This window comes from Chelonoidis abingdonii, chromosome 9, assembly GCF_003597395.2.
Source record: "Chelonoidis abingdonii isolate Lonesome George chromosome 9, CheloAbing_2.0, whole genome shotgun sequence".
Classification (NCBI taxonomy): Eukaryota; Metazoa; Chordata; order Testudines; family Testudinidae; genus Chelonoidis; species Chelonoidis abingdonii.
In genome coordinates, this window is record NC_133777.1 from 42,994,550 (window position 1) to 43,009,254 (window position 14,705).

At 49.8% G+C, this 14,705-nt stretch overlaps 1 protein-coding gene and 1 long non-coding RNA gene across 3 annotated transcripts; both read left to right on the top strand.

Annotated features, from left to right (window-relative positions):
* Positions 1-609: 609 nt before the first annotated feature.
* LOC116831284 (uncharacterized) lies at positions 610-8,226 on the top strand. 2 transcript variants are annotated; one of them, XR_012656529.1, is made up of 3 exons: positions 610-2,728; positions 5,384-5,866; positions 7,840-8,226. It is a non-coding gene; the product is annotated as an uncharacterized LOC116831284 (long non-coding RNA). The 2 variants fall into 2 exon arrangements; XR_004375171.2 differs by lacking the exon at positions 610-2,728 and having other exon boundaries at positions 4,979-5,866.
* Positions 8,227-9,417: 1,191 nt separating this feature from the next.
* Positions 9,418-14,705, top strand: B2M (beta-2-microglobulin). The gene is made up of 4 exons (XM_032791169.2): positions 9,418-9,556; positions 11,669-11,947; positions 13,247-13,275; positions 14,429-14,705. The coding sequence occupies exons 1-3, from the start codon at positions 9,487-9,489 to the stop codon at positions 13,258-13,260; spliced, it is 363 nt and encodes a 120-aa protein (XP_032647060.1). The 5' UTR covers positions 9,418-9,486; the 3' UTR covers positions 13,261-13,275; positions 14,429-14,705.

The window sequence follows — 14,705 nt, forward strand, 5'->3', positions numbered from 1 at the left end:
GGAAGCCAAAAGTCAGGACAAAAAAGAGAATCCAGCATTTGCTAGGCAAGTGACAGAGCGGATGATAAAAGTTATGGAGGATCAGACAGAGATGCGCAAGTACTCGATACAGCAGATCTGTGGTCGACCTCCACTGCAGCACATGCACAATTCTTTGCCATCCCCACCCCACTAGGGCTGGCTCCAGGCACCAGCTGACCAAGCATGTGCTTGGGGCGGCCAATCTTCAGGTGGCGGGGTGGCGCTCGGGTTTTTTTGTTTTTTGTTTTGGTTCAGCAGGGCAGCGCTCGAGGGTTTTTTTTGTTTGTTTCAGCCGGGCGGCACTCAGGGGTTCTTTGTTTCAGCGGGGTGGCATGGTGCTCGGGGGGGGGGGGCGTGTTTCGGCGCTGCGCTGCTTGAGGGGGTTGTTTCAGTGGGGCAGAGTGGCGCTCAGGAGGGGTTGTTACAGCGGAGCGACGCGGCACTTGGGAGGGGTTGTTACAGCGGTGCAGCGCTTGGGGTGGTTGTTTCGATGGTGCGGGGCGGTGCTGGAGGGAGTTGTTACAGCGGGGCAGTGTGGCACTCAGGGGGAGTTGTTACAGCGGAGCGGTGTCTTTTTTTTTTTTTTTTTTTTTTTTTGCTTGGGGTGGCAAAAAAGTTAGAGCTGGCCCTGCAGCCCCCTCTATGCTCACAGATTCTTTTTCGCTTCACAGCACTCCTGAGTTTCACCATCACTCCACCCCCTCTCACAGCTTGCCCAATGATAGCTGGAGCTACACACAGTTGTGAGGTTTTACGCTTTTAAACTATATATATTTAATGGTACAGTATTTTTATTTTGTGTTCTACAAAAGTGTATAACAATCAGTTCAGTCTTGGGAATAGGCTTCTAAAGGATTTTGTTGAATGGATCCTGGGCCCCAAAATTGTACATGGATGTACCAGGGAAGCAACTCCAAAGCAGACACGTGTTACTGCCCCTCATTGTCAAAGTGGTTCCTCAAAGCCTCTCTGATGTTAATAGCAGCCCTCTGGGCTCCTCTGACAGCCCTAGCGTCTGGCTGTCGAAACTGTGCAGCCAAGCACTCTGCCTCAGTGCTCCACACCTGAGCAAACATTTCACCCTTAGATTCACAAAGATTATGCAAAGTGCAGCACGTGGCTATGACTACTGGAATATTATCCTCAGTAAAGTCTAGCCTGCCATTGAAAGCTCGCGGGAGGTGTCTTGAACGGCCAAAGGCACATTTGACAACCATGTGGCACCTGTTCAGCCTGTTGTTAAAATGTTCCTTGCTGCTGTCCAGGTGCCCTGTGTAAGGTTTCATGAGCCAGGGCTGTAAGAGGTAAGCCAGGTCTCCCAGAATTAATATGGGCATTTCCACATCCCCCACTGTGATCTTGTGGTCTGGAAAGAAATTCCCCACATGCAGCTTTCTCTACAGGCCACTGTTCCTGAAGATATGTGCATCATGCACCTTTCCAAACCAGCGTGCATTGATGTCTGTGAAATGCCACCAGTGATCCACAAGCGTATGCAATACCATGGAGAAGTATCCCTTCCTACTGATGTATTCTGAGGCAAAGTGGTCTGGCGCTAAAATTAGAATGTGTGTGCCATCAATCGCCCTCATACCTCTGCAACTCTTCTTGGGTTCACAGCATTCCTCAGGGCTTGTCTACACTCAAAGAGCTAAAGCAGCACAACTGTGCTTCTGCTGTATCTCAGTGCAGACACTACCTATGCTGATGGGAGGTTGTAATCCACCTCCCTGAGAGGCAGTAGCTAGGTCAACAGAAGAATTCTTCCATCAACGTAGTGCTGTCTACATGGGGACTTAGGTCAGCTTAACTACATTGCTCAGGGGTGTGGATTTTTCACTCTCCTGGCCACATAGCTGGGTCAACCTAATTTTCTAGTGTAGACCAGCACTTAGTGGCAGAGTAAAACTGACAGCTTTAGTATCAGTTCCACAGCTGGTGCCTTTGAGATTCTGAGCAGTAATTGTGAAACTCACTAGATTATTGTAAATTTCATGGAGCTGCTAGAAGGTTGGGTGCTGCAGCAGAAAGTGATAGAGAGAGACTCGGTCTACTGCTGGGGTAGAGGAATAGGAGAGGTGGGAGATGCTCCGTGACTACACCCCAACATCAACAAGATCAGGATCCTGATTTTCCACTGCCTTGTACCTTGCATAGTAATTCACACCTGTCCAAAGTAGGTGTAAAATACTACCAATCAACGGGTAACATTTACACCTGTTTCCATGATCTCACAAGATAGGCAGCTGGAAAGAATCGGGCCCTGAGGCCCTGGCTCTGTTACTGATCACAGCCTTCTAGGGAGTGTTACAGCTGCTACCTGTATAAATCTGAGCAGTGAGTGAAACTGACCAGAGTCCTGCCAATTTCAGGATGTTGATGCTATTTCCAGGCAAAGTAATTTTCCTACTCATCCTGGCAAATAGGTGAATGCATTTTCAAGCCTTGTGAGTGTATAGACTGTAGAAGTGGAAATGGTCCCAGTGAATTGACTTCTGTAAATTTTCAAGTCTGTGAAATTAAAAGTAAGGTGAATGTTTCCAGATCTGGGTCTCTGCTCCCACTGAGCAGCTGGCTGGCAGAGAGGGGTGATTCTTGTGTCAACACTACTATGGCAACGTGAAAGTGTCAGCATCCTTTCCATTTGCCTTCAGCTGCATCTGATCCACTGTGTGAATCAGTGGTGCAGCTAGGAGTGGAAATTTGGGTAAGTCTCAGTGTATGGGGTAATGACTGACTCATGCTAGGAGTGTGAACATTGTGTCCTGCGCTAGCCCCTCAAGTCCTAGCCCTCCTGGGTCTAAGGTAGGGAAGAAGCAGAGGGAACTAAACTGGCTGAAGCAGGTGTCTACATGCACCTACAACCTTCGGGTGAGAAACATAGAGTGTGAGATGCAGCCTGGGCCCCTTCAGGCAGAGGAGCTGTGCCAACACCCACACAGGGATGCAGGGTCTGTGCTGGGAGGGTTGCATTTGGTGTGAGGGCGGCTCTCTGTGGAGGCAGTGATTCAGCTCCTAGCTTTGTGAGGAAGGGCTCTCTAGGGATGCAGGGCAGGCAGGTACCACTGTAGGGGGTGGGAGGAGGGGTTGCTAGCAGTTTCTATCCAGGCCTGGTGCAGAGAGGAGGGATAGGGGATGGACTGGAAAGTCCGCCCATCCACTTCCTGGATCCCAACAGGACTGTCCTGTGAAGCTGAGCCCAGTTCTCCACTTGATCCCATTGGCTCTTGCCACTCACAGATTTGGAGGAGCTCACCACAGCAATGCTGCAGACTAATATGGCAGCACTACCTTGCTCAGATTTGGGTGGGCCTAGGTGCTAATTTGGTGGGCCATAGCTACACCCCTGGTATGAATGTATACTCACATGATTATAATGAGTTTTCCTGTCTCTGTATAAAAGTGACTGCAATAGCTTAACAGACCATGTTTACATTAAAAGAACTAAAAAGTTGGTTAGATACAGATGTAATTCTCATAGATATCATAATTAGATAACCATGTTAGTGATCAATGGCTCCATGTCTAGTTGGCAGCTGGTATCAAGCAGAGTGCCCCAAGGATTGGTCCTGGGTCCAGTTTTGTTCAATATCTTCATTAATGATCTGGAGGATGGTGTGGACTGTACCCTCAGTAAGTTTGCAGATGACACTAAACTGGGAGGAATGGTAGATACACCGGAGGGTAGGGATAGGATCAGTGGCATAGCCAGATTTTAAGTGTAGGGGGAGCAAACATAAAAAAGGCGCCCCCCTTGGCTCCTCCTCTGGCCACGCCCCCTACTCCTCCCATTTGCCCTGCAGATTAACCCCGGACTGGCTCAGGACTCCTGTGGGCTTCCTGGGGGTGTGGATACCCCCCCCACGGTCCCGGGAGAGTCTCTCCTGCCCAGAGTGCTCTGCAGGTATCTCCTGCTGGGCTGTGCCGCCTGGATCCACCCGCAGGGTCCTGTCCCCCCTGTCCCCGGCTCCTGTGCCGTGCCAGGGCCCCTCCGTCCAGACAGCACGACCTGTGCCCCTGCCCTGTGGGCCCAGCCTCAGGGAGCCCCTCACCCGGACCCCCCCCAGTGCCAGGCACTGGACCCCTCCCCCCCGCTAACCTTCTGTCCTGTCCCGCTGCCTGTCCCCAGCCTGCTCCTGGCGCTTGGTGTGCTCCATGCGGGGCTCGCCAGCCAGGCGGCCTTAAAGGCACAGGGGCCCTTTCGCCTCCCCACACCGGCCGCATTAGCAGGGGGTGGGGAGCGCTTGGCTGCCGAGTTCTGAGCCGAGGAGCCAGCCCCCTCACTCCTCCGGCTGCATTTTCCGCCCCCCCCCCCCCCCCATGGCTCCTCTGGCCGTGCTGCTGCCAACGCCGGCCTGACAGGCGCAGCTTTTTGAAAACATGCTGCTGCTTCCGCTGAACCCCGCGAGCTATGCTACTGGATAGGATACAGAGGGACCTAGACAAATAAGAGGATTGGGCCAAAAGAAATCTGATGAGGTTCAGCAAGGACAAGTGCAGAGTTCTGCACTTAGGACAGAAGAATCACATGCACTACTACAGACTAGGGACTGAATGGCTAGGCAGCAGTTCTGCAGAAAAGGATCTAGGGGTAAAAGTGGACGAGAAGCTGGATATGAATCAACAGTGTGCCCTTGTTGCCAAGAAGGCTAACGGCATTTTGGGCTGTATAAGTAGGACTATTGCCAGCAGATCGAGGGACGTGATCATTCCCCTCTATTTGACATTGGTGAGGTCTCATCTGGAGTACTGTGTCCAGTTTTGGCCCCCACACTATAAGGAGGATGTGGAAAAATTGGAAAGAGTCCAGTAGAGGGCAACAAAAATGATTAGGGGGCTGGAGCACATGACTTATGAGGAGAGGCTGAGGGCACTGGGATTGTTTAGTCTGCAGAAGAGAAGAATGAGGGGGGGTTTGATAGCTGCTTTCAACTACCTGAAAGGGGTTCCAAAGAGGATGGAGCTAGACTGTTCTCAGTGGTAGCAGATGATAGAACAAGGAGTAATGGTCTCAAGTTGCAGTGGGGGAGGTTTAGGTTGGAGATTAGGAAAAGCTTTTTCATTAGGAGGGTGGTGAAGCACTGGACTGGGTTACCTAAGGAGGTGGTGGACTCTCCTTCCTTAGAGGTTTTTAAGGTCAGGCTTGACAAAGCCCTGGCTGGAATGATTTAGATGAGGATTGGTCCTGCTTTGAGCAGGGGGTTGAACTAGATGACCTCCTGAGGTTCCTTCCAACCCTGATATTCTATGATAATTCAAAAGAAGAATGGGAGGCCTTTCCTTGAATTTCAGATAAACAAGATTCCTTTTGCTTTCCAAATATCTCCTATGCAGGAGGTTACAGTTCAGTTTCTTTTTACAGGAAACCCTTTCAGTCAGGGTTGTTTACTATGAGATCATCACGGGGAATCCCCATCTGAACAGCTTTAAGCCTGTGGAACAAACAGGCAGGACTGGGCCCTTATTGCAGCCAGAGAAGATTTATGTATGTGAATAATTCTTTTGAAATCATTAGGACTGTTTACCTGCATGAAGTTCAACATGTGAATAAAGCCTGCAAGATCAGGGCCAAAGGCAGCAAATCCCAGTTGAAGACTGGCTGTCTGAAGGGATTGGTAACAGACATGGAGATTAGCACTCAAATCCTAAATTGAATGAGCTTGTTCCTGCTACTGTTGAGATGTGTGAGAAGACTCCCATTGATACCAATAGGGCAGGAGCAGCCCTTATGACCTCATTACAACACAACTGTATCTCCTGATATATCTAGGCTGGAATGCTGTAGCTTTGTAACAACACACAACAATGCAACACAAAATAAGGAACAATCTTGAACTCATGCAATGTAAGTGACAGTAGTAGCAACCACTTAATTCATATCTTGTTTTTCCCTATTGATATAACTTTGCCTAAGGTTTTTTGGGTTTTCCACAGGCATATCCCGTCAGCCTGCAGGGTGTTCTGTGACAAGATGGGGTGGGACTCACAAAGATATTTAGGTCCCTGTGAATCCAGGAATTGCTTCCTATTGATGCTGCCCACTGCAAAGTTTGCCCTCTTATAGGAACGTTTTCCTATTATGTGTGTCTGTCTGCATGTGGTCCTTTAAGCTGGGCAGAGCCAAGGAGCTGTAGCTACTGTGCAGCCGGCCTGTGTTTGCTGCATTTCTCTTCCAGCTGGTGAGTTCCTGACACGTTTTTCTTTTTTTATTGCTGAGGAGAATGACAGGTTCTCAAAATCCCACTGAAATTATGTGGGGCAGAATGTAAGTAGCCTTGAATGTAGTCACAATGCTCTGGCTGACTCACTAACCTCTGTGATAAGCAATAGGGGGATTCCTAATAGTCCAAGTAAGCAGAATGTTGGTTTTATGTCTCTGCTTGAAGTGGTATCTCCTATAGCACAGTTCCCCTAACACCAGATTAGGGCATTGGTTCACTGCTGTACAGCCATTTTCGGGGAACCAAAATAGCTTCTTGTTCTGGTGCTGCCCATCAAACTCAAACTATTAAGATAGGTGACTAACCAGGGTTAACAAGGCACAACTGTGTCCTGTGGAACTCCTTGCCAGAGGATGTTGTGCAGGCCAAGGTTATAACAGGGTTAAAAAAAAAAAACTAGATAAATTCATGGAGGACAGGTCCATCAATGGCTATTAGCCAGGAATAGGGAGGACGGGGATGGAATCCCTAGCCTCAGTTTGCCAGAAACTGGGAATGGGCAACAGGAGCAGGAGGTGGATCATTTGATGATTACCTGTTCTTTTCATTCCCACTGGGGCACCTGCCTTTAGTCACTGTCATAAGACAGGATACTGGGCTAGATGGACCTTTGGTCTGACTCAGTGTGGCCGTTCTTATGTACTCTAATTGTGGGTGAAAAGGAGGCAGCTATGTTTTTACCAGGACCCAACTGGGAGTATGTGGCACTTGTAATAGTTTTACCAACCCAAAGCGGTAAAAAATCATGAGTCAGTCAGCTGAAAACTAGACTGGCCTAAAAATCATAAGACTTTTAAAAAATAACAGTAGGGTGGTTTTTTTGTTTGTTTGTTTTTTAAATTTGGTTTGATTTCTGAGCCTTTACGTTGCCTTGTGCAACATTTTCAAACTTATCTCCACAACTGTGAGGGCTAGAAACTTGCTTTAAAAAATGAAAAAGTTGAGATATTTGCATATTCACATGACTAGCACTTGAAACCAAATATAAGACTTTCAGTCAATTCATAAGAGTTGGTAAAACTGATCTCTTTAGTGAAAGGGGTAGAAATATAGGGAAGTAAGATGAAAGGCTGGCTTACCCTGAGAAATGTTGCCTTGTATTGAGTTGGCTGTAATCTTGATTCTTGCCCAGAAAAGGGAGGCTCTGTAATCTGAGACTCTTGCTGTTTGGGAACAAGCTATGTTGCTCTGATAAAGGCAGATAGACCATGACCTCAAAAGGAACAGAATTTTTCTGCTAGAAACTAAAAATGGATGAGTCGAGGATTTTTATGATTCTGCCATGAATGTTACATCCCCCTTCACCAACTAGGAAAAAGAAGTGACTAAGCAGGGAAACCAGGAAGTAACTTTCACTCCCTGAAAGGGTCAATCTTGGCTAGTCTGGAGGGACCAAAATGTATTAAGCTAAAAGCAAATCCCAATAAATTTAAATAAAAAACAAGAACAAAAACAGAGGCCCAATTCTGCCCTCATTTGTAACCATGTGACCTTATGCCCTTGATGAGGGACTTGCTTGGGTATAACTGAGCGTGGACTTTGGTTCTTTGTTACTCTATTTTCTAAGAATCTCTCCTCTCTTTTTGTTTGTTTTCAGTTCCATGCATGAGTAGCATTCTGCACTGCAGGGAACAGGAAACCCCCCCCCCCACACACACACACTGGAGCGACCAGTAAACCACACAGGAAGAGGCTAGGAGCTGTGTCAGTGTCATGTGACAGTTAATTTGTCATAAAACTCACCATGGCAATAGGAACAATAATGTTGAATCTTACTTTGTATCTGGAAATATAAAAAGTTAAACTGGAGTTAAGTCTGTGGACGGATCAGTAATTTAACAGTAAAAATTGTTTGATGTGACAGACTGACAATACCCTGGACAAATCTTCTGGAATTAAGATAAACTTTATTGAATGAAGTTTAACCTTATGCATTAGGTTTAATAGCTTTGGGGTCTATTGTATTAAAAATGTCGTTATGGTGTGTTATTGTGGCATTGTATGTACTTCCTCTAGCAGGAGGGAACATTAATGTAATTCCTATTACCAGCTCTTTGAAGACACCCTCAGAAAGGTGCACATACGCTAGTTCACAGGGGATTCTTCAGGAGCTACCAGACCAAGAATCAGAGGGGTAGCTCTGTTAGTCTGTATCAGACAAAGAGAGACATTTTGGATAAATAGCCCAGTTTTAAATTGGCTCAGGGCCTTCTTCCCCATCCAGAAAACAGACAGAGCATTGGCCTATAGATGCCCCAATCTTTAAGGAAGGGCTGTGTGCCAGCCAGGAGCGGCGCCAGGGTATCTGACGCCCTAGGCGGACGGCCATTTCGCCGCCCCCTGTGGGTCCGGTGGACCTCCCGCAGTCATTTCGGCGGGCGGTCCGCTGCTGGAAAGGCTCTGGTGGAGCTGCCGCAGTCGTGCCGGCGGGCAGTCCACTGGTCTAAAAGTTCCGGTGGACCTGCCGCAGACATGACTGCAGCAGCTCCACCGGAGCCTTTCCAGCAGCGGACCGCCTGCCGAAATGACTGCGGTAGGTCCCACAGACCCGCGTGCCGCCCCGCCCTGGTAAAATAGTGCCCCCCAAAATTCTGGCGCCCTAGGCCATTGCCGAGGTCGCCTAAATGGTAGCGCCGGCCCTGGTGCCAGCGCTATTGAACTTGTAACCACCAAGAGCACCACCCCTCCTTGATGGGGTTTTAAAAGACGGCTCGAAGCTCCCCATCTGTAAAAGGGGCTAAAGAGACTGCCTGCGCATTGCGCTGTGAGCCCTAGGGCTGCGCAGGGCTAGGGAAAGTGGCGGTGGGGGGAACGGGCGTTTTTGCAGAACTCGCACGTGCAGGCGCTGGAGAAGGGGCTCGCGGCTGGTGAGGGGGCGGAGGCGCTGAGCAGGGTCACAGCTGGGAGAGACGGGCTGTAAGGAACGCCCAGAGCCCAGCCCAGGCTGTTCCACAAAGGGCCCAAGAGCGAAGGGCGAGTTGCTCCGACACTGGAGCCTAGAAACCGAAAGCGAAACGGGAGCTGGAGCCGCCGGGAGGGGCTGCTCCGAGCAGCGCGCACGCGCTGGAAAGCCCCGCTCTGCTGGATAACCTGTCAGCCGCATGTCTGCCTGGTGACGAGTGATGCAGGAGGCTTCGCTCGGCTGTGATTGGCCGGAGGCCGGCAGGGTATAAAAGGCGACGGCTGGGGACGGGCGTGTTAGTCCGCGGAGCGTGAGAGCGGAGGAGCGCGTGTAGCTGGAGCCATGGCGCCCGGTCTCGGTGTGGTGCTGCTGCTGGTACTGCTCGGCCTCGCTGGCCTGGAGGCGACCCAAAGTGAGCCCCGCTCCCTGCCGCGCCGGGACCCCTGAGGGAGGAAGGGGGGGCGCATTGAGCCCCTCGCCCGGTCGCACCGGGACCGCTGAGGTAGAGGTGGAGCGGGGGCCGCATTGAGCCCCGCTCCTGGCCGCGCAGTGTCCGAGTTAGCTGGGGGAGGGTCCCGCTAAGGGGCCCCTGGCAGCCTTAGCCTGGGGCAGCTCCCCGGGGAGCCGGGCCCTGTTCCGAACCGAGCGGCGTGTCCCGCCGCAGATGCGCTGAGCCCCTGCTGCCCGCGGTCCGGGTGGGGGCATCTCCCCGACAGCCGGGCCCGGGAGCGGGTCTCCCAGGCGGTGCTCAGCGCCCCGCGGCCGGGACGCCTGGCTGGGTTGTTGCGGGATCCGCTGGGGCTGGCGGCTCCGGCTGGCTGTGCGCCAGGGGCTTTCCGGGAAGGCGCCTGATATTGCTGCTCGCCTGGGTTTCGCTTTTGGTCGGGAGGAGGGCGCCTCCCCTGCGGTGGTGGGAGGGCGCTGGGTGAGCCCCAGCACCGGCGTTAGCTCCCGGCGGGAGCCCCCAGGGCTGCGCTCAGACTGGGGGTGCCTTGCTGGGGCTGCGGTGGGGATCTCGCCTCCCTCGGTGACTCAGCCTGGGCCAGCAGGAGCCAGGTTCCACTGACCTGCTTGCAATAGGGTGACTAGTCTGAATAGTAAGTGTGAGAAATTGCCCCAGGGCAGTAGGGTAGTAGGCACCAATGTAAGGCAAAGCACCGAATAACGTGGCTATCCCTATAAAATCAGGCTATCTGGTCACCCTAGCAGTCAGGGAGTTGATGGCCCTACACTGGCAGAAAATCTGCTGTTAGTGTAGGCTGCCTGCACTGGGGCTGTGCTAGCTAGAGACTCTAGCTGTGTCCCTAACTGTGGGGATGGCTGGCATGTTGGTTGGGCTAAGGAGTTTTTCACACCCTGATGGAAATAACTAGACTGATATGTTGTAAGTGTAAACCAAGCTGTGCCCTTATTGTACTACAGTGCCAGTCCTGCTTACGCTGCAGTGGAACCTCAGTTATAGACACCAGAGTTTTGAACTGACCAGTTAACCGCACACCTCATTTGGAACCTGAAGTATACGATCAGGCAGCAGAGTTTGGGGGGAGGGGGAAGGATACTGTATAGTACAGTACTGTTAAATGTAAGCTATTAAAGAATTTAAGGAAAAATCTAATTTTTTTAACAAAGTAAGGAAACTTTCTATGCTTGTTTCATTTACCTTAAGATGGTTAAAAGCAGCACTCTTTTCTTTTGCATAGTAAGTTTCAAAGCTGTATTAAGCCAATGTTCAGTCATAAACTTATGAAGGAACAGCCATAACATTTGAGCTTGTAAACAGCCTCCATTCATGCGGTGTTTGTAACTCTGAGATGCTACTGTATTAGAACTTTTAAAGAAGGGGTGGGCAAACTTTTTGGCCCGAGGGCTGCGTCTGGGTATGGAAATTGTATGGCAGGCCTTGAATGCTCATGAAATTGGGGGTTGGAGGATGGGAGGGCTCTGGCGATGAGGGGTTGGGGTGAAGGAAGGTGCTCTGGGCTGGGACCAAGGGGTTTGAAGAGTGAGATCAGGGATAAGGGAGGGGGTTGGGGCACAGGAAGGATTATGGGGGTCTGGCTCTGTGCATCGCTTACCTCAGGCAGCTCTCAGAAACGGTGGCATGTCCCCCCTCCAGCTCGTGCATGGAAGTGCAGCCAGGCAGCTCTGTGCGCTGTCCTGTCTGCAGGCGCAGCCCCTGCAGCTCCCATTGTCTCTGGTTCCTGGCCAATGGGAACTTCAGGGGCAGTGTGCGGAGCCCTTTGGCTGCCCTTGGTTCTGGGAGCTGCCAGAGCAGGGCAAGCTACGGATCGCACTTCCTGGCAGAAGCTCGAGGGCTGGATTAAAACATCTGGAAGGTCAGATGTGGCCCCTGGGCTGTAGTTTGCCCACCGCTGTTTTAAAGGCTCAAACTCTAGCAAGCTGCTGCTGTTCCTTGGTTTGGCTCTTTGAGTCATTAGTGCACAACTGGTGGAGTCTTGGTGGGGGGAGACAGTGACAGCAGTTAGGATGTCATGCAGCTCTGTTCTTTTCTCAACCCCTTCAGGTGCCCCCAAAGTACATGTTTATTCCCGCCACCCAGTGGAGAATGGCAAGTCAAACGTCCTGAACTGCTATGTGGAGGGGTTCCACCCGCCGAACATTGAGATCACCCTGCTGAAGAATGGAGTTAAGATGGATGGCGTGGAAATGTCTGACCTTTCCTTCAGTGACGACTGGACTTTCCAGCGCCTGGTGCATGTCCCATTCACACCTAATGGGAAAGATTCATATGAATGCCAAGTGGTGCATAGCACCCTTCCAAGTCCCAAGAAAGTTAGATGGGGTGAGTATTTCTCTACTTGCATCTTGTTCACTTCATGCCTCGGGAATTGTACACTGGATTTGGATTCTCTTTCTACTGAGATCCTGCACTCTGCCAGAGAATGCAGCTTGTCTGCTTAGTCTCAAGTCCAGTGTCTTTGTTAAGCGTAATGTAATAGGGTAAGTTCCTGAATTCTTGTTTCTAGAGACCTTTGGCCTCTTCCCAGGCTCCAGTGAAATAATTCGTTTCTAACTGCCAAAGGGAACATGTAAATGAATATACTGCATTGGAACATCTGATAGTAATGGAAAGAGGGAAGGACTAATTTCTGGAATATTGGAGGTGCTGTAGGTCAGGTCAGGCTATCGCTACGCTGTGGACCTTACAGTGGTACACCACTGTAAGGTTTCCCGTGTAGCCACTCTTTGCTGGCAGGAGAGTGCTCTTCTGCTGGCGTAATTAAGTCACCTCCAACAAGCGGTGTTAGCTAGGTTGGTAGGAGAGGCCTTTCTGCTAACAGTAGCACTGTCCACAGCCGCACTTTCGTTGGTGAAACTTATATTGGTCCAGGGTCGTCTTTTCACACCCCTGATCGACAAAAGTGCTAGTGTAGACATAGCCTCAGTTAGCAGAGCTCTGGGGAAGGTGTGCACAACCGCCGCCTGCCCGCTCTGTACCTGGCTTTAATGTTATCATAGTGTCTTAATGGTATCTTATTCTCTTATACTCATCTGTTCAGGCAGTTTATTCAGAGATATATCAGATGTAACTTTTTTATGACTTGCCTGTTGAAAAAGGGTAAGTTATTAAGAGAACAGTTTTTGTTAGAGAAACCATTTTCAACCCCAGCCTGGTCTTCTACTTTGTCCTGTTTGCAGGCTTTTCCCTATGTCTTTATTATTATTTATTTTATTTAGTTATTTATTATTTAATTTGACACATAATCACCGATAGTAAAAGGTCAAGGACTTTGAATTTGCTTGTCATGCTTGTGATGCCAAGGTGGAACAGAATCCAGTTGACTTCTGCTTTCTGTGAGGAGGAGAAAACCCAATTAGTTGAGGTAAACTAAGCAAAGATGCTTAAGGCAATTGGCAAGAAGATGGGGGAGTGGGGTGGGTGTCAGTTTCTTTTCTGGCCTAGTCCATAATCCCATAGCATGAGCAGTGGTGGCTTATCACAGGGCATCTGTTTGGCTGCTGGAGTGATAGAACTCTCCCAGCTCTGCATTAGAATTGTTGTGATTGGTGGGAGGGTTATTTGTGCAGCACAGCCACATCTTGGAAGTGAAGTCTAACATCCTGTCATCCTCTTTTGCAGACCCAGATTATTAACCTGCTTCTTATATGGTAAGTTATGGATCTTTTTCATTTCTTGCTGTCAAAGTGAGTTTGGTGCTAGACTGATCCTTGGGGCTTGTCTACATTGCCTGCTGGATTGACGGGCAGCGATCAATCCAGTGGGGGTTGATTTATCGCATCTAGTCTACACATGATAAATCGACTACCGAGCACTCTCCCCTCGACTCCGGTACTCCCCCCGGGCGAGAGGCGGAGTCGATGGGAGAGTGTCAGCTGTCGACTTACTGCAGTGAAGACATCACGGTTAAGTAGGTTTAAGTAATTTGACTTAAGCTATGTTAGTCACGTAGCTGAAAGTTGCGGAACTTAGATCAGTTTCCCCCTTCTCCCCCCCCCCCCACTGCGCATCCAGTGTAGATCAGGCCTAAGGCTGAAGTCCAGGGGAAGGAATCAAAATACCTGCCATGCTGAGGCATAAACGCAGGGAGAAGATGAACAGGCAGCTCTGTCTCTAGCTTATTAGGTGGTATGCATGTGGTCTGAAATTGTTGCACTTCTTAGCACTGGTAACAATATCATGCCCGTATGGAGACTCCACTTGCTTGTCCAAGGATTAGAGAGCAGTGTTATTTTTGTAAAGCATATGACTTCACTTGGCACCTGGAAAGAAGGGTTCTTTATATGTCACAGGGTCTGCTAGTCACCAGACCCGATGGTGTGTTCTCTTGATGGGTGGGGAGAGGTGGATTTGACACTTGGCAGTCCTTGCTTATGGGCTAGCTATATCTCCCAGGAGAGCTGGCCAATACTGCATTAGAGTTAGAGGGACAGTAGTCGCTATAAGGCTTCATTTTTGGGGGTGGAGGGGAGCCTGGGGCAGTTTCTTGCCAGGCAATGCTGGAGCAGCTTTGAGTTGGTGAATAATAACAAATGGCTTAATGGACAGCACCAGCAAATGCAGTACACCAAATGTCCACAGGTAAGAGGTTCACTGCCACAAACTGTCTAAGAAGCTTGGGCATGTGATAAAACAACGCTTTGGAGGTGCAGCTGCTCGTAGGTTCTGGACTTTATGGATTCTGTTAAGGTTTATACTGGTTGTTTGCAGATGGGATCTCTGAGCCAGGTTCTCCCTTTCAGATTGCTTATTCTTTGTTGTTGTTTTTTTTATTAATACATAATCTTTTCCCCCCCTTTTCAGGTCTGAAGAGCTCTGCCTTGCAATCCGAAATCTGCTTAAACCCTAACCTGTTTTCCTCTGTGCTCTTCACCCACGCACTCATGTTTGTATTGGAGCTGAATGCATAGTTTTAAGATGATGCTAAATAACTTGTTTGGGGGTGGTCTTCTGTAATTAATAACCTGTTAGTGTGAAATGTTAGATTTGAGCCTGGGGGCCCCCTGTGTATGGCAGTGTGACATTAGAGCTGGCTTCACACCAAAATTCTCAATGCTCTGCCTGGTTAGGTGGAGGGGGG